This window comes from Andrena cerasifolii, chromosome 14 (genome assembly GCF_050908995.1).
Source record: "Andrena cerasifolii isolate SP2316 chromosome 14, iyAndCera1_principal, whole genome shotgun sequence".
In the NCBI taxonomy this organism is placed as follows: domain Eukaryota; kingdom Metazoa; phylum Arthropoda; class Insecta; order Hymenoptera; family Andrenidae; genus Andrena; species Andrena cerasifolii.
Genome location: NC_135131.1, coordinates 11,140,813 through 11,167,058, shown reverse-complemented (window position 1 = coordinate 11,167,058; position 26,246 = coordinate 11,140,813). Strand labels below are relative to the sequence as shown.

Sequence of the window (26,246 nt, the reverse complement as noted above, 5' to 3'; positions counted from 1 at the left end):
TCCTAAAAAGCTATTCATACTCACGCTTCTTTCGAGTGATAATTTCTTACACTTCCGTGTAAGTTAAGGGAGTAGTGCGCGAGTAATGCAGCGATCTGTATACCGACATAATCTGGCCCGAAACATGGGTTTGGGAAATTACGTTTTTCGTCCTTAAGCATATGAGCAGATTTTGGGCTGGGTGAGGGCTCTTTCGAAAGAGGAAGGTTCAATGCAGCGCGCAAAAATCAAGAAAATACACTCGCAGAATCCAAGTATGGTGCATCGAACCTTCCTCTTTCGAATGAACCTTCACCCAGCCGAAAATCTGCTCATATAAGTACGAAAAACGTGACTGCATTCCCAAATACGAGTTCCGCCATATTGACGATAATACAGAGCAAGTCACGTGACAAATTTAGTTGAGGTAGTAGACACGAAATATGTAGCGCCTACTCAGGAGGGCTGCCAACGTGGATTCATAGCAAAACTGAAGCGTTAGCTGGATACATGCTTGTATGCATATGCCACAGTAAAAGTGTGATGCAGTCAATGTATGCCTTTTCGTACGATTGTATATAGGTTATTTTTAACGAAACGGGTCTTCAATTCTGCAAACACATTTTTCGCGTAATTTCCTTAATTATGATCCGAATTATATCATTGTTGGGGCCAAAGATCTGGGTTAGAATTGCAGAACTGCAGATTCGTCACTGCTTAGTGCGCAACATTGTATGGCCCCGCTGGTTTTGAGCGTCGAAAGTTATTCATTTGCAACCCGAAGACCTAGGTCCCATTGTTGTACCGTTGCTGTCAATCGTTATGCATCCGTAATTAGCGATAAAGCTGTTTATTTATTGCTAAAAGCGTGCCAACGCCAGTCTTTACTGAATGTACTGAATTACTTAAAGTACATCCCGTATGTTTTACAACTGTACATCCTCAAAACCGGGGCAACTGGGCGTGTTTTAACGCCCACTTTAGTTCACATCATTCGCCACTATCGAATAAATGTTTAAGATGTTTTTTTACACACAATAATGAATAAATACTCGATTTTATTGCTAAAAATGGTTGCATGATCAGTCGGATCTACAGCAGACCAACTTGAAATCTCCGATTGCATATTGTTAGGAATAGGGACTTTAATAGTAAGAACTAGGTTTTATGTTGAGAAGTGGTTATTTATATTAATCCCATCACATATGAATAAAGGAACGAAAGAAATTTATACTTGCCCGCATATAAATAAACAAACTGATGCTCGATATGATTATACAGCATTCCCTACCTTTAATTGTGGAATTGTGTGGAATATTGGAATAGCGAGTCCCGAGTGTGCAGCACTCGGTGTTAATAACAATTGCAGCTGTAAAAGTACGCGACAGTTTGTAATCAAAGCTATTTATATACGAGGGTAAAATTGCTTGAAATGGCATCTGTCAACAAAGACGCAAACGATGATCATTACTTGGAATTGTCCGGAAATCCGATGAAATTTGAGTCGGTCAGTTGCCTCACGAATGTCTTTTTCGACGTCTCGAAGCAACAGGTTAGTAAATTGATATATCCTAGTATCTGAATGTTAATCTCCGTATATTTTAATTATTTATGTAAATGTTGCTTCTATCTAGGTATTTGCTGTTCGATCGGGGGGTGTCGCGGGTGTGCTAGTTAAAGGTCCTAATCGAGACATAAGCTTCCAAATGGAGGACAAGGGTCCTGTGATTTCCATCAAATTCTCTCCTGATATGAATATACTAGCGATACAACGTACCAACACGTCTGTCGAATTTGTCAACTATTCTCCTATCACTGGATTAGATAATATCGAATATTCGCAACCATGTAAAGGCAAAAATTCTACTATATTGGAATTTGTTTGGACACATGGAAATGATGTATTACTTGTCACTGATTACGGAGTCGAGTTACTTCAAGTGCGAGTTTGAATGATTACCTTCTTAAAGCCTTAGCTTGCTCGAAATCTACTCGATAGCTGGTTTCATTGTTTCAGGTAAATCCAGAGAAGAGAAGCGTCAGAGCTCTGAAATGTTTAAGCTTGGGCGTACATTGGTTCGTGTATTGCCCTCAAAGTCATTTGGTATTACTGTCGTCAGGGACGCTAGGGAATCAAATGCAGGCATTGCAAGTGACGCCGGGGAATCTTCACAAACTAACAAAATTTGAAAGTAAGCCTGAATGTTTAGCAGTTATCGCTTGGCTTGTTATTACACAGATCGGTTAACGATGAAATTGCTTCAGTGGAACCTGGTTCAACAAAATCTGGCAAACTTGCAGTTTCCGAAAGAGACGTAGCTTTAGCAGTCCTGTATGGAACTCCGTGTATCATCTTGCTACGCCATCAACCAGGCGCCAGCCGTTCGACGGGAACTGCTTCCGTATACGTGTATACCGTTCATAAGTATGCCTCTAGCTGTACTAGTCAATGCAATGCTTCTACAGCTGCCTGTACACGTTCTGCCTGTCTTTTTCAATAGGATGACAACGATCAAGAGAAGCCACATTCTGAAGCTCGACGTCAGTGGCAGATTTGCCATTAACGTGGTGGATAATCTGATTATCGTTCATCACCAAGCTTCGAAAGTAGGTAAAGAAAAGAGTTTGCACGCTGCAACCTACTACTTACTTTCCTTTCCACCGTCATATTTCAGACCTCGATGATCTTTGACATCATGTTACCGGGCGTGAGTGACGGGACAGTAATGCATCATACCAATGTGACAACAGCAAAACCGATCAAACCGTACAGTCTAAAGGTACCAGGTGCAAGTTTGTCAGAGCACACGACGCATCAGCCTTGCCAACTATGTATCCTTTATGTTTATGGTTTATGGAAAGAACGATTAATTTTACTCTTTTCCTTATACGCATATCCTTAACTCGACATTCCGTAGATTCGCCAAATTGGGTTGTTTTTCAGCCAAACATAGTGATTGATGTAAAGTTGGGTTGCCTATGGTAGGTAGGTCCATGAAAACCTTGGAAATCGTACGCATGAGGTATATTAATCGAAAGAATGGAAATTTAAGAAGGCAGAAAAATGTTGACCAAATAAAATTTGTGGATTAGGTACGTTGAACTAAAGTTGGAAGCTTTGGTGAAACTGATGACGGACAAAGTGCTGTTGGTCGAGTTTCTAATGCAACGCTCGAACGCCAAGCACGTTCTAATCGAGGTGTTGCGAGGCTTCATGATGCAGTTGCCTGTTAGTTTAATGAACATGCCAACTATATTCGACAAACTCAATTCAGTGTATAGAAATTACTTGGAGGGCGAAATACAAAGTCAGGTATTATATAATCGAATGTACCTGCGTTCCTTTCTTATTATCTTTGCCAGTTGACTTGGACAAATGTTCTTTCCGTCATTCAGATGGGAACCCCTTCACAGAACAACGTAAAGAACGTCGACGCGACAACGGAGAACAATTACAAATACAAGTTGCTGCTTGACCAAAGCGAGATGTATAATTATATATTATCAAAATTCCCCGAGAACACCATCGAACCCAAGATGATCGTATGGGTTCTCCTGGAATATATCAGGTAGGTATCTCTCGACTGCGGCTTACAATCAGATCAATTCGTGGAACATTATTGTTCAGGAAGGTATTAATTATCTTAGGTCATTAGCGGAGCATGAGATACCCGTGCAACATTACTTACACGAATTAATCATCACGACATTGGTACAGCGTAAAGCGTATTATCAGCTTCATCAATTGCTACAGTACCACGTGGTGACGGATTCGAAACCTCTGGCGTGTCTGTTACTTTCTTTGGAAAACCTCTATCCAGCTGCCCATCAGCTCGCCTTGGATATGCTGAAACGATTGGGAAACGCTCACGAGGAGATCATCGAGGTCCTCCTATCGAAGGGGCATATTCTGCCAGCCTTACGGTAAATGGTTGCAAACAGATATGTATGTAAGTGGTGCTCATCCATATACATGTATCGTACGTGTACGTTTTCAGATACGTCCGTTCCGTCGGGATGATGGATCAAGTATCCGCCAGGAAATTCCTAGAAGCTGCAAAAGCAGCCGAGGATTCAACGTTGTTCCATTCGGTGTTCAGGTTCTTCGAACAGCGTAATCTACGGCTGCACAACACAACGGCGTTCACGAAAGGGGAACACTGTCAACTCTATGTTCAACATTTCAAATCTTTATTCCACGGAACAGACAATGGATGCAATTCGGATACAAATTCCAACGTAGCTACGATCTCGACCTGAAGCTTTTCGTCGCCTCTCGTTTACCACGAGAGAATGCAACTGGATTTTATCTTAACGCGGAGCAGCGACAAACAATTGTAAATGTCGATTAAATACGCTTAGAATTTATAATACAGGTCCAAGCATAACGAGCACTAAACAGCTTGGAATTTATTCCCTCTTTTTCCTGCTGGGGTAGAGTCCAGCTTCTCGAGGAAGAAAAAACATGTAAATTTAAATCTCGCTCTATTTAATTTTAATTCCATCCGCTTAACCGTGTCATAATCATATTCTATCTTGCATCGATAGCAATCGATAGCATTGCACCACAGACGAGGTACAGGATAGACCTATCACCTGGTCTGTGATTGCACGCGAACCTCAAACGGTAAGGCGACTCGAGGGGGTATGTACCATCGATCAAGTATAGCAGGGCTGCACAAGGAGCCGTTTTCAGCACCTACCTGCGAGCATAGGACAGACCTATCACCTTATGGGACTTTGTGTCACCACCAAAACTGTGTTATCGATATGAAAATTGTACAAGATACTGCTTCACCCGAATTATCCAACTACATTTGTAACATTTCATTGTATTGCATTTCACTTGATTGAATAAAATGCAGCTATGTGATAAAAGAGTATTATTATTTAATACGTGGAGTTGTTTTTAAAAATCTTTGCGTTAATGCACTATTTTAAACATGCCTCAAACAGTCCTCCGTCTCCTTTCGACGTAATGTTATTCTGTTACGAAGCTTTTTAATGTACAGTCAGTGTAAAAAGTATTCGTACAACGACCAATTTAAAGTAAAATTTCGTATATCCATGTCAGTAATACATTTTAACGGAAAAGAATGATTAATATGTATTCTTCGATGTTTGTAGAATAGAATTTGTATAAAGAAAATTTTATTCCCCTTAACATTTAAAAGGTATTAACAAAAACAGATAAACGTGCAAAAATGGACGCGCAGAAAGTATTCGTACACTTAAATAAAGAATTAATAAACTATGGAAATATCCTTAACAATATTCTCCTTGATCACACGCAGGCGTCTGCTTTTAAACTTCGCTCCTAATTCACATATCGATTGTATACATTTCCGTAGCTACATTCAGCTACATTCGCGTGATCACGCAACGCTCCTACACTCTTACAGTGGATATCACTGATGGCGGAAAGTTGAGAAATCATTAATAAATTGTCGATATTCCACAATAACTTGCGCGCGCGCGCGCGCGCTTTTCCAATTGGGTCTTTTGATATTAACCTTCGACTACCACGCTTTCCGATATTTCCGATAACTCAGACCTCTTTTTGCTATACACATAGTAAATGATGGTAAAAGAATGTGGATCTGTCAGTGCGGTACACGCTTCCGTTATTTAGCGAATCATGGATTTTCTCCAAAGAAATTAGTTGTAATAAACTGCGAATTGGATTAAATTTGTATTAAACTGCGAATTAATAATTCGTAGATAGTTCGGGATAGGTTAGTGGTGTGTAGCGGAAAGCCAGTGAAATTTTGATCTTACAAAGTCATTACGGTGTGTTGAATTATATACTCGCGTTGTACAGTTTTTTAATAATACTACATTACAAATCCCGAGCCGCTACGTGGACGTTATAAACATAGAAAATAGCACTCGCCACAGAACAGAGTCTATATAAAATATAGTTTGGTCGATTAATCAGTCAAAGAATTAGGAATCTTACCAATCGATCTTCTCTTTCGCAGTGAGTTAAGCAATGGGTAAGCACGAAGCGGGAACACCAAAATATATTGCCAACAAGATCAAAGCCAAGGGCTTGCAAAAGCTGAGATGGTACTGTCAAATGTGCCAGAAACAATGCAGGGACGAGAATGGGTTCAAGTGTCACACGATGTCGGAGTCTCATCATCGGCAGCTGTTGCTGTTTGCAGACAATGCGAGTCGATACATGGATCAATTCTCTAAGGAATTCTCTCACGGCTACTTGAATTTATTGAAGAGACAGTTTGGTACCAGACGCGTGCCCGCTAATCGCGTTTACCAGGAATATATATCAGACAGAGGGCATGTACATATGAATGCTACAATTTGGGTGACATTGACTGGATTCGTTAAATGGCTGGGGCGTACTGGACAGTGCGTGGTCGATGAAACGGAGAAAGGTAATTTGTCTATTTGCAGTTTCTAAAAAACTATAGAACCCCCCTTGTGTTACTTTCAACACAATGCTTTTGTCTTTTCTTAGGCTGGTATGTAACATATATCGATAGAGATCCGGAAACATTGGCTACCCAGGAGAAGAAAGCCAAGAAGCAGAAAATGGATAAAGACGACGAGGAAAGAATGATGGAATTCATAGAGAAACAGGTCGAGAAGGGTCAACAAGAATGCAGCGGGCCTGTAGAAGCTACTAAAGAGCCACTGGTCCGTCCTGAAAATGATACACCTCTGGTTATCGATATGAAAATTAATAAGAAACCCAAGCTACTTCCGAATCTTATAAAACAAGAAAGAAAGGATAAAGACTTTACCTACGACGAAGCAGTTTCTACGATGTCTGATATAAAATCCGAGGAGTCGAACGAAGAGTATAGAGCGAGGAAAAAAGTAGAAAAACGAAAGTTCAAATATGACGAGGATGACAACGAAGAAGGTTGGCTCAGGGAAGGATTAACGGTGAAGGTAGTCACAAAGAGCCTCGGGGAGAAATATTACAAAGCCAAGGGGGTAGTTCAGTCTGTCGAGAACTCGAGGTTTGTGGGAAAGGTAAAATTGAAGTCGCCCGAAGCGGTGGAGGGTCATGTTATAAAAATAGATGAAGAATATTTGGAGACAGTCATTCCTGCGATTGGAAAAGAAGTGGTGATTCTGTGGGGAAGGCATAAAGGCATGAACGGAGTAGTGCACAAGCTCCATATAGAAAATTATAGTATCGACGTGGAGCTTAAAAGGGACGGCACTGTTGTGAAAAAGCTACTATACGAACAAGTGTGTAAATATGTGACATGATCGTCGAAACGTGGTATCTATGAACTGTGTGTTTTTCTACACATATCGTAATAAGGTACAGCAGAGCGTCAATTATCCGAACTGCTTGGGACCGAGATGGTTCGAAAATTCCAATTGTTCGAATAACACTAGTTTACAAAAATGTTATGGCCAATAACGTCGGGTCGTCTTCTTAAAAAATTACCAAAATATTCATCGGGCGATATCTCAAAAACGTATCCATAGGATTTCGTCTCATGTCGATTTTTGAGTTTAGGGGACCACCTTACATAAAAATTTCATAGTAGAGTCTGGATCAAAAATAATTTATTGGATTTTCTAAACTAGTGTAATCGAAATGACTTAATGTGATGGGGATAGCGATGATGCAGCACTGGTTCGAATAATCGACGGTTCGGATAATTTACGTTCTACTGTACCATTATTCGCAAGCATTTTCTGGTTAGTACATTACAAAGCAGAACATGCAGTGATGCCAGAATCCTGAGACGCGGTACAAATGCTTACACCCTGCTATGACCCACCGTCGTCCACCACTTTCTTCCCCTCGCACTATGCACAAGCTCTTACCTACGAGCAGTGGAGGACGACGGTAGGTCATAGTGGGGGTAAGCATTTGTCCCGCGTCCCGCGATTCTGGCATCGCTGAGAACATGCGAACATTTAATAAATTCTTCCCATTATGTTTGTGATTGTAACGTGCGATCATTGTCGAAATATTCAAATTTGTATCTCGTAAATATATGCAATATAATGTCAACACCTTGTGTATTTTAATCCGTACTAACCAGTATGTAAAAATGTTTAATTTTAAGTAAGCTACACGTAAGTTGTAAAATATATCCTGGCACCTGTGTACAAAATTGACAATGTGAACGTTTGCAAACGTGTACTTGTGTATATATTCTGTTTATGTACAGACGAATCTTTTCAAATAAATAAATTGTAAGAGTTATGTCTATTCTTTATCAAGTAGATAGACGAATAAAAGTTTAATCATATTCGGTGTCTAACTTTTATTTCGGCACATTAATGTTACGCGTATATGCAGAATATTATGTATGTACAGGTATTTAGAGGACTGCTGAACCGAGGATGCGCCACGTGGCTCCCACGCCTGACGCCAGCCACCAGTGCCACCACCAGCTCCCGCTCACATCAGACCTAACCCAATTCACCCATGTTCCACCATGTTCTTCATGTTTTTCATCCTGCACTTGATCTGACTTGATTGATTCGATGGCACTTGAGCAGTAGTGTGTAAAGAATGAATACGTGTTAATAATTTTTATTGAAGGAAAATTATTACACGAGTTCTTGAAAATAGATGCAACTTGTGTGTTCAGAATTCCTCATTGATCGGTTTATTATTAAATGATTTTCCGACACCATGCTTACCCTGTTCAATGTAAATAATTCTGATTCCGACGAAGAATTGAAAGTAAACACGGATTATGCCAAAAGTTACGATAACTGGAGACAAAAGGAGGAGTTGAATAAATGTAAGTGTACGAGAATGATGTGTATTTAGGATCTCGCCATATGGTATTCCGAAAGTATTCCTGAACGTGAATCTTTATGTTTCAGTGAGAACAAAGTACGGAGACATCAGCGGAAATGGAACGTCTGACCAAGATTCCGATACCGCCAGCTCGTCAGAAGAAGAAGAAGAAGAAGAAGAAGATGGAGGAAACGTACGGCATAGTTTTCTTCTGTACGCGAGAAGCTTTTGCACTGGCTTTTTCTAATCGATGGTATTATCACAGGAGTTGACAGAGCAATTCGACAAGGATTTTTATACAACTTTGGCCTGTTTGAAGAACAAGAATCCAAAAATTTATAATCAGGACGTAACGTTCTTCGACAACACTAACAAAGCACAGGAATTATACGACGCGAGGAAACAGCAGAAGCCAACTGAGAAATGCAAAAAAGAGGAAGCCGTTTTCCTGAGGGATTATGAACGGAAGATGATCATAGAACGAGAAGGAAGGTACAGCGATAGCGAAGATGAGAGCGAGTTGAAGAAGAATAACGAGGAGACTAAAAAGGTGACGTATGCGCAGGAGCAAAAGCAATTGAAAGAAAGTTTCAAGTTGCGTGCGTTTAACGACAAAGGGGGAGGCGAAGAAGGAGGAGAAGAAGAAGAAGAAGACGAAGATGATACAGAGTTGCTGAAACCAAAACCCAAGTCCGACAGCGAAGCGCAAAAAGTAAGCCAGTTTTAACTTGTTAACGACTCCACGATATAACAGCAATTTGTTTTTCTACCGTTTAGGAAGAGGCAGCGTACAAGGAGTGGTTAAAAGGACAAGAATCGCGCCTAAATGACAAGGAGCAGGAAGAGCTTAAACCCCTACGTGACTATTGGTCTAATCCGGATTTGGAAGCAAACGAGAAATTTTTAAGAGATTACGTACTTGACGATAAATATTTGGATAAAGAATATTCATCAGGGGGTTTAGACGATACGCGCGTAGTTCACGATAGCGACGAAAATTTATCGGAAGACGAGAAGAATATAGAACGGCAGGAAGAGTTTGAACACAAGTATAACTTTAGGTTCGAAGAGCCTGATCAAGAGTTTATTAAAAGGTATCCGCGTACCATGGAAAATTCTATAAGAAGGAAAGACACGCGTAGATCGGAAAAAAGAGTGGAAGTAAAACAGAGGAAGGAAGAAGAGAAGTTGAGGCAGAGGGAGGAATTGAAACAGTTGAAAGCATTGAAAAGAAAGGAAATTGAAGAGAAAATAGAGAAACTGAAAGAAATTACAGGTATATAGAATGCGATTTTAATATGTAGTATCAGGGAATTATCCTAGAATAATTCATTGCAGGAAATGATGATGTGAAATTCAATGATATCGACTTGGATGGTGATTTTGACCCTGGCGAATATGATCGAAAAATGAGGGAAATGTTTAACGACGATTACTATGGAGCTCCCGAGGATGATGCTAAACCCAAATTTCCGGATATAGACGAAGAATTGGAAATTGAAGACACGTGGGACAATTATGATCCAAGCACAGAAAACTATGATACGAAAGACGAAGGATACGAAGGACCACACTGCGAGGATCCAGAGTTTAATGTATTGAATTGGTTTATCATAAATTTTTGATTATTCCGCCTCCGTGTAAACTGTGTAAATGACCGCAGGTTTGTCAATTTGAATTTCAGATGGACGCCGATTACGATGCATCTAAAAGTGCGCGATCAGAAATAGACGGCGTAAAGGGAAGGAAACGCAGGAAAAAGTCCAAGTTTGCTGAGCTAATAGCAAAGGAGAAGCCAAAATTTGATCCTCGGCAATACAAATGTTACGAGGAGTATTTCGACAAGTACTACTCCTTGGACTATGAGGATATGATTGGAGACGTGCCGTGTAGATTTAAATACAGAAAAGTTGTGCCCAATGATTACGGTTTAAGTGTGGAAGAGGTGAGTTTTAACAAGACTATTAAAAAAAATAATAAACTTTACTAGCCAATTCTTTTTACTAGATATTAATGGCAGATGATAAGGAATTAAACAAATGGTGCTCCTTGAAAAAAGCTCTCCAATACAAACCAGAACACGCGGAACTGAACGATGTTCAGATGTTTAAGCAAAAGGCTAAAAATGAGGCACTGAAGCAGAAGATACTTGGAAGCTTGTACAGCAATCAAGAGGACGAGGAGGATCCCGTTGCTGTCAAAAAGAAGAAAAAGAGACACGGAGAACCTACAAACAACAAGGAACTTGATGCAAACGATGTGAAAATTACGAGTGATGCAGCCGCAACGTCGACAGTGTCCAAGAAGATATCATCAAAAACCGAGAAACGGAAGCAACCAGAGGATCAGTGCGAGCAGTCATCAAAGAAGAAGTATAAAATGAATAATGTTGAAAGTAAATCGCAAACGGAAGTAAAAACTACGGGCAAAGAAGCAAATGAATCTTGGAGGAGAAAAGATGTCGATGATCAGAATCATAGTGGAGCGAATACGAAGCATGCGAGCAATAAGGTGGCGTTGAAAGAGAAAATGAAGAAGAAGAAGAAGAAGAAGAAGCAGCTTGAGAGAATGAAGAGGAATGAAGACTCGAAACAGAAGGATACTACCATCACCGACGTCGTCGATATTGCCGCGTTCAATCCAGAAAGGTTGAAGACGTATGGAATAAATGCAAAAAAGTTGAAAAATAAATTAAAGTATGGAAAGAAGTAAGAGTTGAATCGCGATAGGTTGTAGATACGAACTTGTACATATTATTTCTTAACCAAATATACATACTACCATTTTCAATGTACTGGCGCGTCTCTGTTTTCTTTTTTCCACTCTCGTAACACGCCCTATTTGATATCAATAAACATGCAGGGTAAACGTTCGGCGAGGATACGAGGTGATCGAGTATACCCACACCCTCGTGTACTAGGAGTGGCCTTGTTGGGGTGAATCTGCCTCGACATGATAAACGACGTTTGCGGATTATTAGAATCGTGGCAGTCTGTTTGCGTTTGACTCTTGTAAAATCTCTACGCCTAATCCCACCCATATGCTTCGAGCAAGGATGCTCCACTGCGCTCGCTTTCCTGTCTGAAAATGTTGTTGAGATAAATAGTTTATAAACAATTGACGGAAATAAGTACATATCTGGCCAGATACTATATGCTGCGGTGTTGTTGTCGCGGGTTCGGTCGCAGTGACTGGAATAATTTAATCGACAATAACGCCGAGGTATCTCTCACGTATTTTAGTTAACGAGAGGGGGAGAGGATTAAGGGGATGGCACGGTGCTTGCGCCCCGAACCGTCCTCTCTCCGCGTTCCCCTGGGTGCAATATATCAATTCTCCTTACCCCCGGCGAGAATGGTGGTGGACGGTAGCAGGTGGCCCCTGACGGCCACTGTCGTTCGCACCCTTAATTCCCAATTAATGTTATACGCGTCGTAAACCCGTGTCGCTAGCATTCTACATACGTAACGTAATCGGGGTCTGACCGAACACGCAAACGGTGTGGGACTTTTCTTCGGAATATTGGAAAATAAACGAAAGAATAAAAATTAGTACCCAAGTAAATAGCTTTCTTCCCGCGAGTTGGATCGATACTATTTCATCCAAGATGCGTGGGCCGGCTTTGAAGAGTCGGTTAGGGGTAAGTCGAAAAAAGAGGACGCACCTTTACCGAATTACAAGGCTATCGAGTTTCAGGATTACCGAATTTCACGGGCTAACGCCTCCATCTGGAATCGCGTTTGGGGTGCACCAGGGGGTGGTGTAATTGAGGCGTCCTCCCTGTCCACGTTCTAATTGGCGGAAAATTGTTGGGGCGAACGGCCTGAAGAGTCTCGGACGCTTGCGTCGAGCCAAAGAGGGACGGCGCAGCTAGAATATCACTATACCGCTAGGTAATATCATACTGAAAACAGTATGATAGTTATACCGAATATGTATAACAGAAATCACACGCTCGATAGAAAATGATTTTAGTTGGTGGTCCCTTGCGTCGTTAAAGTCTCGTTGCTGGTCGCGTTCCCGACCGACGCGAGCGGTTCGTAATTCGGTTTCGTTATGTCTCCCACTTGAATCAGGATGACGAGGTAGGTGGTGATGGTCCCGACCACCTGGACAAACAGGGAGAGAATGATTGAAAACGTTCGCAGATACAATTCGGTGGAATTAAGAGCGAATTATTACCGCTTGGATAAAGGTGTGATCCATGTCGAAGAATCCGCAGGCTGTGAAGACTAGTGGGTTCTGTATCATTTGCAGCGTAAAGTCTCTAATCTGAAGCAAAAATGTCGCTTGTAAGAGCGCTGTCAGGTTTTCTCCTTCGTTTTTTAATCGCAGGGCGCAATGCGTACCTCTGCGCGGAATTCCTTGGCGGTCGATGGCTCGTAGAGCTCGCAAATAATGTCGCCAGTCTCCGCTGCCTGAATAATTACATAGTTAATCACATGGTAAGATTGCTTAGGTCGAATGTCTTAATGCTTCAAAAGGTAAAACTTACCGCGCTGCTTGTTTTTGCACACATGTGATTCTCTACAAAGATCTTCAACACGTAGATGATGATCCAGCAGGCTGGAGATGTTATTTCTTGTACGAACTGGTGCGGAGAAAGTTCCAGCCATACGATCCTGTAGGAGATGTAGAGGAGGAAGGTGACGAATATGAAGGACACGGACATGGTGAGGAGGATTTGCATTCCGTACGCGTCGTTGATAGTCCTGGAGATCTTGATCAGGTCCAGGTGGATTTGCCTTCGTATTACAACGGATACATTTATCAGGTGCAGGAACAGAGGCGCAGTGGAAGGAGAAATTTTTACTTTCCAAAGCTACACAAAGCAAACACAAGGCAAACTCTTGATCGTGCTCAGATCATCGTCGAATCTCACTTTACCGCTCTCATGGTTTTTGCGTTGCCGTTGCCTCCGTAGCCACGATCGTTTCCAAAACGGTTCCGTTTGGCCGTCCCAAAGTCGCACGTTATCGCAGCAACTCTTTCGTGTCGTGTCATATCGGGCGTTGTCGTCACCATGTCGCGAAGCAGGTCGTTCAACTGATTGAATTTCAACCTCGTGTGCCTATATTATTTCACAATGAGTAGAATAGAATTAGCGAAACGTTTCATCTTGTTCGCAAAACATTGACCTGATCAAGATGCCAAAGGAAATGTCGGAGACTAATACGAGGACCAACGGAACGTTCATAACGACAGCGAAGAGCAGCTTCACGGCCGACATCACTCTTGGCAGATATTGCCATTGGTAAGTGATGGTCATGAATCCTAGAGCGATCGCTCCGACCAGCCCCAGCACGTAGATCTGTTGTTGATACAACGCAGAGTAAAGTTTCGGCAGCCTCATGTTCTCCATTCTCTGGTCGCACGTGTCTATGAGGTCCATGGCTGTTTGCAGTTTCTATTCGTTGAAAGAAGCAGAAGGCGTTGGTCACAGCGGCGGGCGTCAAGTCCAAGTGTAAAAGAGTATTAGGTACGTACGTCGGTGTTGATTCTGGCCGTGACGATCAGCGAGACCATAACGATCCCGTTGGAGTAGTATATCCACTGCGCCATCGCTTGAGTAATATCGAGGGTGGTCCTAAAGTATTGAACGTCAAAGTAGTCGTCCGCGTAGCTCGCCAGTAAAGTGAAAACGGTCACGTAGATCGCGGAATAGAGGATCTCGATGAATTTCACAGCCCTTGGACGGAACTCGAAATGCCCCATTCCAATGAGAATATTCACAAGAAGAAGTGGCTGGATGGCCTCCCTTATTGTTCTCGGCACTGCCATCCTTAACGGAAGTGAAACGATGCCACGAAGCTCGACCTTTCACTGTCCTCTGCCACAGTGGTGGCGCTCTCGAGTATAGCGAGGAAGATGTTTATCGCGACACATCCAAGCAAATTAATAGTTGATGGAATAACGAAGGCTGCCGAATGATTGGTAGAACAGGAATTGCTGGTTCACTTGGATCGATGGCCGACACCACTCTAATATGTATTATTATCCCATGGCAATATGATTGATATTGCAGTGGGTCGCCTAGTACCTCTACGTAGGTGCTAGGTATACCTACGACCACAGCTTTCAGCTGGTCTAGATTCTGGAAAACAATTTGCGGCTAAATAGGTTCGCAGACTTTATTTCAAGTGAAATAATAGTTTTGTGTGTGTGTGTGTGTGTGTGTAAATGGCTATAAGATCATTATGTACAGCCTTCTCTACATGGAAGCAGTTTCGTTCTCGTAGAGTGCCGTGGTCTCCGCCTCGATGGTTTGACTCCACTGTATCATGATGACCAAATACGTCGTCACAAAGCTTATGCACTGGAACAAGGAGTAGTTGGAGTAGATACAAACGTGAAGCATGTCCTCTGCTTTTTTTTAATTATTAACGTAGGCGTGTACCAACCCCTCGCAAGAAGGTGTAGTTGAGCCGAAAGAAGTGGCTCCTGGAATCGCCGAGCTGGCTGAGCGATATTTGCAAGGAGAATTGGAGAAGCTGCGGATAGGCGAATCAGGGCTAAATAATAATGATACGACGCGATAAGAGCACAGGTACGTGGAATGTTCTCTCACCTCGTCCCTCATTTCGGTGTCGAATTCGTGCACCGAACAACAGTGGATGATCTCTATTATCCTGTTGGCCTGAAAAGTCGAAAATGGATGTATGTGATCGACGGACGCGGACGGCGGCGAATGTTTCACCTGTTTTATGGTGCACTCGCAAATGTAGCTCGCCACGGTGATCTTCATGCAATTGTACAGCGAGTCTACGATAGATATCACGACCTCTCCAGCGTTGCCGTCGGTGATAAGGCGGACCCACGATTTGTTGATTTCGTAGTAGGTGTAGTACAACGTCACGGTCAGGTACAGTATGGTCGTGGAAATGTATAGCAACAATTGGGCGTCGAAGGTGCTGTTCAGCATCTTGGAGAAACTGCACAGGTATAGATGCACGAATCTTGGAAGAGAAGATTATAGAGCTCGAATTACAGAAGCCGACTCGTCAAGTATACTCAAGTTAGCGTACCTTATCTCTTGCAACAGATGCACTTTTTTCACGGATTGCGCTTCGTGCTTCAAGTTGGCTTGATTCACGGGGAACACCTGCGATCGGCGAAAAGAACTCTCGGACCACCATCTGTTCAGGCTTCTGGGGAGCTGATGCCGATAGTTGGCGGTGGATTCGTCGGTTTTAACGAGGTCGGTCGGCTCTTTCGACTTGATTTGACGACCCTCGACGATAAACGTCTTGAGGAGGTCGTTGATGTGCTCGAACCTCAGTCCCAGCCAACTGTGGCAAGCAAAAATATTGTTCCTAAGCGTATGTGGGTGAACGGGTGATCCGCGTCGAGTGGACGTGGACGTGGACATGGTGTACGTACTACACGTATATCACAAACTCGTAGAGGATCACTGCCCCGATATTAGACACGCAAGCGAAAGTGACGGCGGTCATCAGGGCCAACAGTCCTATCTTTTCTTCCCGCCACCATTTCACGTAGAATCCGCACATAATGGCCGCGTTCACCACCCAAATAGCGCCGATAATTAGCGCTCGATTGAATACGACGCGATAATCCATCGTCACTCCCAGATTCTTCAGTTTCTCGTCCACTTGGGCCATCCGCCTCCTCAGCGTCAACGAATTCTAACGGAAAGAACGACAGCAGTGCAGGGAGGGCGGAGGAGTAGCCTCCTCGATAGATGGAAGTGGAAAAAAGTATTTTTTAAATTTTTCACCCCTGCTTTCCTTCTGAACGATACCTAGGGGGTCCCCCGCTGCTCACCTTGGTATGATACCAACCCAGGCCGAGCGTGCAAACAAAATCCAGAACGTGCACGAACGTCAGGAACGTATACATGACGCGCTCCAGACTACGAGGAATCTCTACCAACTGGTACATCTCGAAGGTCAGCATGCTCGCGCCAAACATGCACATGAACAGGATGTTGTACAGCCAGACGAGCACGTATCTACGTTTGTTTTTGGGGTGCTCATAGATCCTCAGCGCTGTCACGGAATTCAGCGCGGTGATCAGCGAAGTTGCTTGGTTTATACCGTTTACCTTCATTATTCTTTAGCCCGGTATTGTCGCCTGTGCTTCTCCCCTTGCACTAGAGGGTCTAGATAGGTCGTACGTACAGTCGTACAATAATTGCGAGAGCTCCGGAGCTTGGTGCGCGCTCAGGGACTGCGATAAGGGGGTTAATTCATTTGCTTAGAGCTCGATTATGGCTCATCGAGGAAATGCGAACGGACAGCTCGAAGCGTTTGAAGAAATTACGTTCACTCTGGGAGATTGATTGGAAACGTTCCCCGACGAACGTTGATTAATATTAATTCGCGATACGTTACGTTCCCTTTCGTTGGAAATTACGCTGCAACTACTGAAATTCTCGGGCGGCAATAAGGAACACTGATAATTTGCATATCCGTGTTTCTCTTGTATTTTCTCATTCCCTCGGCATTATTCAACAGTTTCGCTGTCCCCCAGCTGTTATATATGTAAGTGGAGATGGAGAAAATTGTGCTTGTATAGAGCACAAAGGGGGTGGACAAATTGGAAACGAGAAAGGAAACCGATGGCCCGTAAAGTTGGCTCTTTCGCCCAGTTTCTGTTGTTTCGTCTGGTCTCTCCCATGTTTCGTCCGATGATGGCCAGTAAGTAGCACAGGAGCAGCAGCAGCAGCAGCAGGACGACGCCGACGCGACTCAAGGATTTAGGATGCGTGGAGGTCGTGGGGGCGCGATAAATCCCTGGGGGTGTCAACCTCGGGACGGTTCGCTAATCCACGGAACAAGATTGATTTAAGAGCTGCTGCGGCACTCGAGTTTTTCGTGAAATTCAAGGGGGACAATTATTGCAGGATGGAGGAAAAGCAGCTTAGCGACACCACGGCAGCACCGTCAAAGGCAAAGTGATTTTCAATTTTTAGGAATAGGTTTTATTTATTAAATGTATTCGATGTGAAGAATCGCACCCGCGTCAACGCAGGCTTGGAGCTATACATGTACAGAGGTTAATAATTAATGTCCTTGCCTTTTTACACAATAAGTAAACGTCAAGTAAGACTAAAACGAAGGATTCGAAAGGTATCGGACCATTCGGCTGGCTGGAATTGGCTCGAGGGGTGAGAATAGATTCTGTAAAAATATAATCCTCCGATGGAATTGAACTCCTGCTCGAGTCAGGCCTCGAGCACGTGGTTCAAGTAGGCGATGTAGCAAATGGCCAGTCGTAAGATCTCGATTTTTGAGAGCTTCTTGTCTGGTGGTAGAGTAGGCAGAAGCTTTCGAAGCTCCGCGAACGCCAGGTTGAACGCTTCCACCCTGACCCTTTCCCTGTAAACGATCAACCATTGACACTTGAACCGCTTGAACGCGACGCAATCTGGCGTTGTATTTAGGATGAGGCGTTATACATATAACGTCCCTCGTTTCCTTCGCTCCATAGTGATGGATATTTCGAGAACAAGTGCGAAGAAGTTGTTGATGCTGGAGATGAGTTGCGGGGAAACGCGGTAGATAGGTATCAAAGAAAGCGTAAGATGATCAACATTAACGTTTAGAATATTCCTCTTACCGTGTGGCATGAGCCGTTCGGTACTTTTGGGTCGCCCTCCTTCGCCGACGTCTCTCCTCTCGCGAGAGTGTGCCCGCGCCAGATGCACCAACTCCGTTCACAACAACTCCGTGTCCACCGTTCGCCATTGAATGCTTTTATTTTATCTTCTCAACCAAAGAAAGCGAACCTCGAACGCCTGCTGTCAAAACGAGACAGCCTCCAACAGAATTATTGCTCGCTCGAGCGGGCGTCGACGCTTTGCTTATCCTTGGGGATGGACGTATTGCTTGCAGGAAACGCAATTTGCACGTGGGACATGCATTTTCATCTCTCCTTGCTGCAATCCAATAGGTATTTCATTCAGTTTCCGGAATTCATTCGGTCTCAAGTTTTTCACCCCCCCTCAACTATACCGCGAATAAAGTTTATCAAGTATGCTCCAAGCATTGATTAGCAGTCGCTAAGGTATTTCGTATTATTCACCGACTATCTCGAGCGGGACGAATATCGCGCAGTCGGTGCAGCTCTCGGGTAAAGTTGTCGGAATCCCGCGGGAATTGCCAATCCAAATTCGGAATAAGGGGTTTCTGCCGCCAGAAATAATAACCCGATCAAATATTTGCCACGCGCATCGTATAAGTGGGTGCACACATTGCTGGGCAAAGCTGTGCGTCGGACGAGCGAAAGGGGTTGATTCTTAGGGCGGCTACGCCACATTTCCTCACATTCACGAAATAAGTCTTCTAAAAGTCTACCCGAACGACTCGAATTTATCAAATTCAACATGTTTCGCGACAAATACTTTTTATCGTTCATACTGTAAATCTGGCACAGCGTAGCTAGTTATTCTGTTTTCAATTTTTTTCCATTTTTTATTTGAATTAATTACTTGATACAAATATGCCAAACTATACTTTGGTCCTAATATATATATATATATATAATTTGGATGTATCAAAACTGTTTAGGTACTTTTTCTTTATATAAAAGAAAACAGTTAAAAAACGATTGTTAACGCCAAGGTACACAGAGGTACTTACGCTGAATCGTATAGCTACTTACGTATACAATACGGTGTCGAGATAATTCGTCTGTATCAACTAGCCCCGGTCTCCCTACCTACCTACCACGAACGTGGCATATGTATAGAAATCTTGTTTGTAAAGTGTCGGCAAAGACTCGGGGAACAGGAGTATGTATTACCTACTTGCGCCAGTGATCAAGTCAACGAAAAGGCGGAAAAAAACGAGAAACTACCTATATAGCTTCGAATCCCGAGGGGCTCTTAAATTCCTAGCAATTCGATGGGTTAGAAAAAGGTAGCGTTGCATTATTCAGAAAAGCAGCGTTGCAGTTTGGCGTAAGGAGCAGCATCCCTTCAATTATTAACACATAACAACCCCAAGCGTCTCGTTTGATCTGATTCTCATGGTAAACCAACGATTCGTATGAACATCTCGCAGCTGTGTTTTATATTTCAGCAAGTCCGCCAGATTTCGCGATGCTGTACCCTTCTTGAACGGCCCAGGGGGGAAGAATTCGATGCAGGATAAAAAATAGAAAAAGTAGTTAAAGAATCGTCCATGTCGCGACACCGCTGCAATTATTTTAATAGAAATTTAAATCGTGGAGGAATTCATGAGCCCTGTAAGGTGGAAAAAGACTCGTCGAGATTACGGAGACCAAAAGAGTGGTCTGTCTCCATCCCCTTAATCTTTCAAACACCGACGATAAAATCCGATTCGAAGCGTCGCGTCCGGTCGCCCCATCCCTCTGCATCTTTCATGCCACTCTTTTCGATTCACGGTTCAGAAATTATTAAAACCCAGCGGTACACGAAACGCACAGAAAACTAGCCTTTTGAATCTTTATTCTTTGCAGGATCGAAGGATACCCCCTACTACTCACCGCGACATCACTCCGCGTCTTTCAACCCCGACGGGTTCAAGCGGCCATCGACTTGTTTCCTTCTCGATCTATCCAATTTCCAATTTCCAATTTACACTTGCTCGAATCCACACTGCAAAACTTGGAAATCACCTTACAGCCCCACGAAGTAATCAGTACCTACTTGCTACTCCAGGAACCGGCACTGATGGGCGCGCAGCGATGGTGTTTAACCCCTTCTTGTTGGAATGCTTTCCTTTCTTCCCTAATGCAAGAATATACGGATTCGCGGGGTTTCCTGTTTTATCAGATGGACATGAACGGAGCACTCGCCGCGAGATCACCTAACCCAGACCACCACCTCTGATAAGATCTAAAGTTTTGGCGCGAGGGCAGTCTGCGACCCCGTCATCCCCCCTCGAGCCACGCCCCAAGACGCTTTCTCTCGCTGTTGGCTCTTCGTTCCTCTTTCTCACGCAGCATCCCTCGCGTTCTCCAATGGCTGGACTGGGAATGCGAGGCTGAGACCGCCCAGAATCGGCCGCCATTGTGACGGAGCCGAGGGCGATGGAACGTTCAGGATGCGGATGTGCGGATGGGTGGAGGACCGTTTCGTTTTATCGATCATGCGAGCTCGTCCGGTTCCCCTGGACCGTCGATTTTTCACAACCTGTCCGTTCGCGATCGCGAGCCTCCTCCGCGAGAGGAATTTACAGTGTAATATTCACCCAGGTTGGAGTGTCAAGTGTCGAGGTCGTTTCGAAAGTCTCTGTGCGCGCATCTTTTCCGAAGGGGGTGCAAGGAGTTTTCAAATTGTAGATCGCTAGGAATAGGGTTCTTACCGGAGGAACAATTAGAAACGCGGAATGTTTTGTGGAAAATACGCGAGAATGCAAGAGAATCCTTGTTCGACAACTACGTACATGGGTAACTTTACGTGGCAAGGAAGGAAGATTATATGGGCTGGGGACAACGCGTCGGCGCAGATGCTCCCCTTTGGCACCTGATCCTCCAAGGAAATCCATACTCTCTTCAGCATCGGTATCTGTTTTTCTCTTACCTCTTCATTATATAGCATGGGGTGTTTTCCCGAATAGATGTCCAGTTAAAAAGAGAATTCGCATTTCACCCTTAATAAAAATTTGAGAACGCTACTTTGCAGGTACAAACTGCTTTCTTTTCTCGGATGTTTCTGTACAGATACAGCTTGTCTTCCGATTTAAAGTCGAGCCCAATGTTGTCGTTATGCAAGAAAAAAGGACCCCCGTGCGAAAGCTTAAGCTAAAAGGGGTCGCTCTCTCGCGATTGTGAAAAGTCCAGTGTCGAGTTTCGCTGTTGTGCACACACAAGTGAATGGGGACAAATTGCAAGGCGTGAACGTGGAACGAAGGGTTGAAAATAACAGAGACAGAATAACCCAGCAATATGAATGATTATTGTCACGTGTCCCGAGCTACGTCATTGTCAACGGGCGAACCACACTCTAATCGACCGCGTCCCGATTAATGTTCCTCTTGGTGTTACAAGTGTCACGAGATAGTTGACGGTTCGTTGCGTTACCCTCGACTTTCCGACGCCCTTTTCTCGCCCATTTCAACGACACGTGCCGCGCGTCTTTCGCAAGTAGCATCCAAACAACAGTTTTGGGGGATGGTTTTTATCACCCTGGGCTGTGCAATATGCATCACGAAATCGCCCAGTTTCTTGCTCTAGTTTCAAGGTAGCTAATAGTTGGCGAATAAACGTAGTGGAATGGAAAGAACGGAGGGTGGGTCAAGAATCTAGAATCTTGAACATTGAAAATGTTATGGTAAAGGTTGCGCGTTCTGTGCGTTTTGGGATTCAAGGTTTCCTGAACGTCTTTCGATGACTTTTCTCTCACAATCAGTACATGTAAGTACCTAAATACCCAAGTCCCAAGTAGTTTTCATTCATTTCGAATTCCTAATTTTCTTTCGATTCTAATTTGGGCTTTCAAGAACATTTACTCTAATCTACCAACGTAAATGTTTACAGTTTCTTATACTGTCTTATAAAGAGTAGATGTTCGTTAAATTTATTTTCCAATGTAAAAATACGCAATTGATGAAAGATTACGTAGGAACGAGCCGCCAGTTGACCGAAGGCCAACGGAACAAACGAGGTAGGTAGCAGCACGAACAAGGCTTCGTGGCCAGCAAAGTAATCAATATCCCTGTACCCGCTGGTACATGGGGTTCCCCGTACAGACTTTTATCGGTGAAAAAGAGAATCGATCGGAAGGAAATTTAACTGAAAACTCACCAATCGACAGTGGTCGAAGCAATCAAACGATCCCTGCTTCGTCGGGAGCACTCGCTTGTGTATTCATACTCATATTCATATATTATATGTACCTATATTTTCCATTATCAAATAGTGCATCATCGTAGGTACTTGTCCCTCGTTACAAAAATTCACAAAGCAGTTCTGCCGGCATTTTGACACCAAAGTTATATTCTATTCTCGGAGAGAATAGGTATGTAAACTATAAAAGTACAGAGCTAGAAAACAATTACCCGCAAATATACAAAGGAGGGGGTGGAGCTCGCGGACCAGGCAACACTTGCGTGTCTTGTGAGAAAAGTCAGATTCACAGCGACAAATTCGTAGCGCACATCTATAAGAGTGCATTATTGTTTAATAATGCACCTATTTACCAACTACGTTAACCAAAACGATTCCTTCTATCCAGCCTCCATTTCCATCACGTTCGGCCAGAACTCGTTGGATCTTTTATCTACCTGCACCACAAACAAATTCCTCAGGGTGGTGCCCGTACAGGATGAAGACTCGTACCCGTGGCCACTCTTGCAATCGCGCTGCACCTTTCTTTTCCCGGGCTTTCGACACCTCGAGATGCAAATGTCCGCGTTCTTCGACCACCTGGCCCTCCAGGCTCGCTTTATCTCCGTCCTGACTTCGACGTTCAGCAGACAGTAAAGCAGAGCTACGAAGGAACCCTGGAGAACACGAACAAACGGTCAGTGGCGAGGTGGTGCGAGCTTCTCCGACATATATATCTAATTGCTTCAAGCGTCGATGTTGAGTGAATGACGGGAGCAAAAGAAAAACCAAAGAAGCTTCCACCTTCTGTATCACGATAATCTTTGATATTCACCGGGAGGAACCAGAAGTACCTGAAAAGAAGCGAAGAACTGATCGTAAAATAGCCAGACGAGCTCAACGCGATGGTCCTTGTGACAGGATAGGCCCAGGAACAGCGTGTAATGTGCCCCGAAAAGGGGCACCAAGACCAGAGTGGACTTGGCCCATCTACTATAATAAAAAGACAGTTCCAAGTGTGTTTAAACTTACAACACCGACAACACACAAATCTACCTGTAGATTTACCTGTACTGCATTTTCTTGCGTTGCAGGTGCACCGACGTCTTGAACTTGACGAACAGCACGCGTACCGTGTTGACGAACAGGATAAAGTTGAACTGGCAACAGTTGCAGCGATTTGTAGGTGCAAGTGTGAGTCCGAGTGAAGATTAAACGGACACCCTTCAAGTGTGACGAGAGTTTCGATCGAAAGGGAACTCACCAGAGTGGATATCATAATGGGTATTCTTATCAGTAGAAAGAGGGAAGGATTCTCGTGGGTGGTCCAGCAGAGCGTATCCTCCATGGTGGCGCGAATGATTATCCAAGGGACGACCACGAAAACGGGCAGTCCTTTTGATCGCGAAGCAAGGAATCAAGCAACGGAAGGTCATCGTCCAGCAGGGGATTTACTCGATGGTGAAAACAGAGCTTACCCCAGCCCATCAGGATGTACAAGTTGATCGCCGCGCTGTCGGCGCTGAACGCCAGGACGACGAGGTTGTGCAGGTACAGGCCCTCCATCAGGATCCAGGAGTAATTGGCCACGATAAAGTACTGCCACGCGCTAGTGGTAGCCTTGCATACCAACGTCTGGAACTGATCGTTTCGATTTCACGGGGATGCTCTGGATATCGTCGATGCCGAGCTGCACGACATGCCTACGTTTCGTTGTTTGATGAACGCGCTCTTCCCGTCCACGTAGACGACGTCCACGGCGAGGCCGACGCCGTCGACAAAGATCCAGTCCCTGATCAGCGCCATGAACGCTCTCATTACGAAAGAGGCGAACAGATGCATGTGCAGCCTGTTCCTCGGATTCCGGAGCTTTCTGGGGAACATGGGATAGGGCTCGCTCGTCAGGTTCACTGACTCGGGATGTAGCTTTAATGGAGGGAGCCACGCGCAAGATCCTCTTTTTCCGTGGCTCCTACCAAACACGCGAGAATTACACAACCTATTCCTACACTACGAATTGGAATTACGAATCCTTACCTCGGAGCCGACGTGATCATTATTAATATCAATCAGAACAAGTAACGTAAGATATGTTACATATAGGAGGGGGTGCACGTACCTGAGTAGGGAAAATATCACCATCGCGATGATCAGCATGGTGAAAGAAGTGGCGTATCCTATTTGAGAGACGATTCTGACGATCGGCAGCCATTTCTGCAAGAGTGGAGATCCAAGCGTTACGCGACACCTGTCAGTTGACACCGACGAGAACACACAAGTCCTTTCCTAAAGACTCTTGGCTTTTCACCCTTACACTCAGCAAGAAGGTCTCGAAGCTGCTGTACTTTTTCGAATGAGCCATGTCGATCCCCAATCCAGCGATCTGCGACCTAGTAATCAATTCGTCGGACAGTTCGCACAGGCTGTAATTGTTCCAGGGGATGTCCTCCGGGTCCTTGTACCACTGGCCATTCGCGAGGCAAGTTTTCACGGCCATTGGGCGATTATTCGGCTCCGCGTCGTGCTCCGAGGGCTCCGTTTCTTGTCCGCCTGGGCAAGGCAAGCTCGCGGTCGTTGACGCTTTCGTGTAAGGCCAACAGAGCAAGCCATCGAAATACGCTGGACAATAATGGGGCAATAATTGCACACCGACGCTGGCGTTTTCTGACGTCGCGTTGCGATCTGTTGAAAGATTTCGTTCGTCACAGATGTACGAGCAAGGGCTCTCTAGAGCTCCGGAGGATGTATTGGAAATAAAAGTAGTATCGTTCTGGCGAATGTCTAGCTAAAGTAGCCACTTACACTCTGCCACGAGGCGGTTGCACTTGTGCATCTGTTTAGCGAAGAATCGTTCCACCGCAGACGTTACCGTTTCGGTCATCCTCGGGCCGCTCGCGTATCGCGTTAGAATATTTAAACTACCGAAACTCGCTTGAACTGGATCGAAAAAAGAGGCAGGCGATGGATTTAGTAGGACCGATCGAGAACGATGCGAACCTCGTGAAATCTCAGACTGAAATAAAGTATGGACGTCTAGCGACGACGATGGTGATACAGGTAGGTTTACAATCGCCCCTTCCTCTCCCCGTTTTCTTACCTCCGGGAGAGGTAGGGCTTGGGCGACATTGATACGAGTCGATCAAAAGTCAGACACGGGGCACGGTACTTGGTTCCGCTCGCCTGTTTACCGCAGCAATTCACTTTAGGGAGATATGTAGCACTCTAAACCAATGAGAGAAAGGTTGTATTTTTCGAGGAACCAGGTAAGTAACGTGACCGAGTCCACTGAATAAAAGTCTGGGTTATTTTCAGAAGCCCGTCTAACAAAAAAAAAAGCTTTGTGCTGCGATAAGCGGGTGCACAGTTGGCAGAACTCGGGAATGGCTGTGTTTCTGAGAATATAAAAGGAATATCGGTTAATGTTGGCGCGAATTACACATGTACCAGTATGGAGGATCCCGTGAAGCAAGGGTCTAGCACCCCGAGCAATATTAAATGAATTGCATTGCACTTTGCTAGAATCACCCCGCGCAATAAATTCGCAATAATTCTTGATCATTTGAAAATTGGTATCGCGACATTCAACCAAGCATACGGGCAGAGGATGATGGAGTGTTGTTATTCGTCTCGACGGGACGAACGTAAAATAAGGCGAATCGGATGGCCATCATCATTCATCAATGTCTTGATCGCTCGTGTGTACTCTCAAGATTCACGGCTCGACGCTGATGAAATCGGAGTAATCGGTTATCGAATTTTATCGAGT

At 44.2% G+C, this 26,246-nt stretch overlaps 7 protein-coding genes across 9 annotated transcripts; 3 read left to right on the top strand and 4 right to left on the bottom strand.

The window, feature by feature from the left end:
- Window positions 1-1,209: 1,209 nt before the first annotated feature.
- LOC143376273 (regulator of MON1-CCZ1 complex-like) lies at window positions 1,210-4,788 on the top strand. Its single transcript, XM_076826402.1, has 11 exons — window positions 1,210-1,531; window positions 1,614-1,919; window positions 1,997-2,171; window positions 2,245-2,404; window positions 2,481-2,586; window positions 2,655-2,811; window positions 2,898-2,961; window positions 3,073-3,292; window positions 3,376-3,548; window positions 3,628-3,903; window positions 3,978-4,788. The coding sequence occupies exons 1-11, from the start codon at window positions 1,412-1,414 to the stop codon at window positions 4,237-4,239; spliced, it is 2,019 nt and encodes a 672-aa protein (XP_076682517.1). The 5' UTR covers window positions 1,210-1,411; the 3' UTR covers window positions 4,240-4,788.
- A 621-nt stretch (window positions 4,789-5,409) lies between these two features.
- On the top strand, window positions 5,410-8,179 carry Kin17 (kin17 DNA and RNA binding protein). Its single transcript, XM_076826091.1, has 3 exons — window positions 5,410-5,769; window positions 5,961-6,377; window positions 6,461-8,179. Exons 2-3 carry the CDS (start codon window positions 5,972-5,974, stop codon window positions 7,222-7,224), a joined length of 1,170 nt encoding a protein of 389 aa, XP_076682206.1. The 5' UTR covers window positions 5,410-5,769; window positions 5,961-5,971; the 3' UTR covers window positions 7,225-8,179.
- Window positions 8,180-8,405: 226 nt separating this feature from the next.
- Window positions 8,406-11,526, top strand: LOC143376160 (protein KRI1 homolog). 2 transcript variants are annotated; one of them, XM_076826090.1, is made up of 7 exons: window positions 8,406-8,726; window positions 8,812-8,918; window positions 8,994-9,437; window positions 9,503-10,001; window positions 10,064-10,320; window positions 10,410-10,670; window positions 10,733-11,526. In XM_076826090.1, the coding sequence occupies exons 1-7, from the start codon at window positions 8,615-8,617 to the stop codon at window positions 11,435-11,437; spliced, it is 2,385 nt and encodes a 794-aa protein (XP_076682205.1). In that variant the 5' UTR covers window positions 8,406-8,614; the 3' UTR covers window positions 11,438-11,526. The 2 variants fall into 2 exon arrangements, with proteins under 2 accessions (XP_076682205.1, XP_076682204.1); XM_076826089.1 differs by having other exon boundaries at window positions 8,407-8,726; window positions 8,991-9,437.
- Window positions 11,527-12,352: 826 nt separating this feature from the next.
- LOC143376404 (uncharacterized) lies at window positions 12,353-14,506 on the bottom strand. Its single transcript, XM_076826678.1, has 7 exons — window positions 14,213-14,506; window positions 13,864-14,132; window positions 13,608-13,796; window positions 13,221-13,470; window positions 13,075-13,143; window positions 12,908-12,997; window positions 12,353-12,834 (listed from the first exon to the last, which is right to left on the bottom strand). The coding sequence occupies exons 1-7, from the start codon at window positions 14,504-14,506 to the stop codon at window positions 12,697-12,699; spliced, it is 1,299 nt and encodes a 432-aa protein (XP_076682793.1). The 3' UTR covers window positions 12,353-12,696.
- Window positions 14,507-14,929: 423 nt separating this feature from the next.
- On the bottom strand, window positions 14,930-15,980 carry LOC143376702 (uncharacterized). Its single transcript, XM_076827307.1, has 5 exons — window positions 15,751-15,980; window positions 15,423-15,681; window positions 15,294-15,362; window positions 15,127-15,216; window positions 14,930-15,041 (listed from the first exon to the last, which is right to left on the bottom strand). Exons 2-5 carry the CDS (start codon window positions 15,645-15,647, stop codon window positions 14,937-14,939), a joined length of 489 nt encoding a protein of 162 aa, XP_076683422.1. The 5' UTR covers window positions 15,648-15,681; window positions 15,751-15,980; the 3' UTR covers window positions 14,930-14,936.
- A 1,785-nt stretch (window positions 15,981-17,765) lies between these two features.
- LOC143376261 (helix-loop-helix protein 1) lies at window positions 17,766-21,013 on the bottom strand. 2 transcript variants are annotated; one of them, XM_076826387.1, is made up of 3 exons: window positions 20,198-21,013; window positions 18,308-18,626; window positions 17,766-18,066 (listed from the first exon to the last, which is right to left on the bottom strand). In XM_076826387.1, exons 2-3 carry the CDS (start codon window positions 18,433-18,435, stop codon window positions 17,913-17,915), a joined length of 282 nt encoding a protein of 93 aa, XP_076682502.1. In that variant the 5' UTR covers window positions 18,436-18,626; window positions 20,198-21,013; the 3' UTR covers window positions 17,766-17,912. The 2 variants fall into 2 exon arrangements, with proteins under 2 accessions (XP_076682502.1, XP_076682503.1); XM_076826388.1 differs by lacking the exon at window positions 20,198-21,013 and having other exon boundaries at window positions 18,308-18,658.
- A 1,525-nt stretch (window positions 21,014-22,538) lies between these two features.
- On the bottom strand, window positions 22,539-25,435 carry LOC143376250 (glucagon receptor). Its single transcript, XM_076826368.1, has 9 exons — window positions 25,283-25,435; window positions 24,795-25,162; window positions 24,600-24,694; window positions 24,188-24,353; window positions 23,959-24,121; window positions 23,745-23,875; window positions 23,549-23,640; window positions 23,335-23,473; window positions 22,539-23,157 (listed from the first exon to the last, which is right to left on the bottom strand). The coding sequence occupies exons 1-9, from the start codon at window positions 25,359-25,361 to the stop codon at window positions 22,882-22,884; spliced, it is 1,509 nt and encodes a 502-aa protein (XP_076682483.1). The 5' UTR covers window positions 25,362-25,435; the 3' UTR covers window positions 22,539-22,881.
- Window positions 25,436-26,246: the final 811 nt, after the last annotated feature.

What these genes read in the sequence shown, in the direction of transcription:
- LOC143376273 (XM_076826402.1), top strand. Translation starts at nt 1,412, where the DNA reads ATGGCATCTGTCAACAAAGACGCAAACGATGATCATTACTTGGAATTG. An exon ending in TCGACGTCTCGAAGCAACAG is followed by an intron (nt 1,532 to 1,613) that starts GTTAGTAAATTG and finishes GCTTCTATCTAG; the next exon opens with GTATTTGCTGTTCGATCGGG. An exon ending in CATATTCTGCCAGCCTTACG is followed by an intron (nt 3,904 to 3,977) that starts GTAAATGGTTGC and finishes GTACGTTTTCAG; the next exon opens with ATACGTCCGTTCCGTCGGGA.
- Kin17 (XM_076826091.1), top strand. Translation starts at nt 5,972, where the DNA reads ATGGGTAAGCACGAAGCGGGAACACCAAAATATATTGCCAACAAGATC. An exon ending in GGTCGATGAAACGGAGAAAG is followed by an intron (nt 6,378 to 6,460) that starts GTAATTTGTCTA and finishes GTCTTTTCTTAG; the next exon opens with GCTGGTATGTAACATATATC.
- LOC143376160 (XM_076826089.1), top strand. Translation starts at nt 8,615, where the DNA reads ATGCTTACCCTGTTCAATGTAAATAATTCTGATTCCGACGAAGAATTG. An exon ending in AAGAAGAAGATGGAGGAAAC is followed by an intron (nt 8,919 to 8,990) that starts GTACGGCATAGT and finishes GTATTATCACAG; the next exon opens with GAGTTGACAGAGCAATTCGA. An exon ending in CCGACAGCGAAGCGCAAAAA is followed by an intron (nt 9,438 to 9,502) that starts GTAAGCCAGTTT and finishes TCTACCGTTTAG; the next exon opens with GAAGAGGCAGCGTACAAGGA.
- LOC143376404 (XM_076826678.1), bottom strand. Translation starts at nt 14,506, where the DNA reads ATGGCAGTGCCGAGAACAATAAGGGAGGCCATCCAGCCACTTCTTCTT. An exon ending in TCCTTTGGCATCTTGATCAG is followed by an intron (nt 13,797 to 13,863) that starts GTCAATGTTTTG and finishes GAAATAATATAG; the next exon opens with GCACACGAGGTTGAAATTCA. An exon ending in CCAAGGAATTCCGCGCAGAG is followed by an intron (nt 12,998 to 13,074) that starts GTACGCATTGCG and finishes TTTTTGCTTCAG; the next exon opens with ATTAGAGACTTTACGCTGCA.
- LOC143376702 (XM_076827307.1), bottom strand. Translation starts at nt 15,647, where the DNA reads ATGCTGAACAGCACCTTCGACGCCCAATTGTTGCTATACATTTCCACG. An exon ending in GCGAGTGCACCATAAAACAG is followed by an intron (nt 15,363 to 15,422) that starts GTGAAACATTCG and finishes TCGACTTTTCAG; the next exon opens with GCCAACAGGATAATAGAGAT. An exon ending in ACACCGAAATGAGGGACGAG is followed by an intron (nt 15,217 to 15,293) that starts GTGAGAGAACAT and finishes GCCTATCCGCAG; the next exon opens with CTTCTCCAATTCTCCTTGCA.
- LOC143376261 (XM_076826387.1), bottom strand. Translation starts at nt 18,435, where the DNA reads ATGGCGAACGGTGGACACGGAGTTGTTGTGAACGGAGTTGGTGCATCT. An exon ending in CGAACGGCTCATGCCACACG is followed by an intron (nt 18,067 to 18,307) that starts GTAAGAGGAATA and finishes GATCGTTTACAG; the next exon opens with GGAAAGGGTCAGGGTGGAAG.
- LOC143376250 (XM_076826368.1), bottom strand. Translation starts at nt 25,361, where the DNA reads ATGACCGAAACGGTAACGTCTGCGGTGGAACGATTCTTCGCTAAACAG. An exon ending in CGTTCATCAAACAACGAAAC is followed by an intron (nt 24,122 to 24,187) that starts GTAGGCATGTCG and finishes CGAAACGATCAG; the next exon opens with TTCCAGACGTTGGTATGCAA. An exon ending in CCATTATGATATCCACTCTG is followed by an intron (nt 23,641 to 23,744) that starts GTGAGTTCCCTT and finishes AACTGTTGCCAG; the next exon opens with TTCAACTTTATCCTGTTCGT.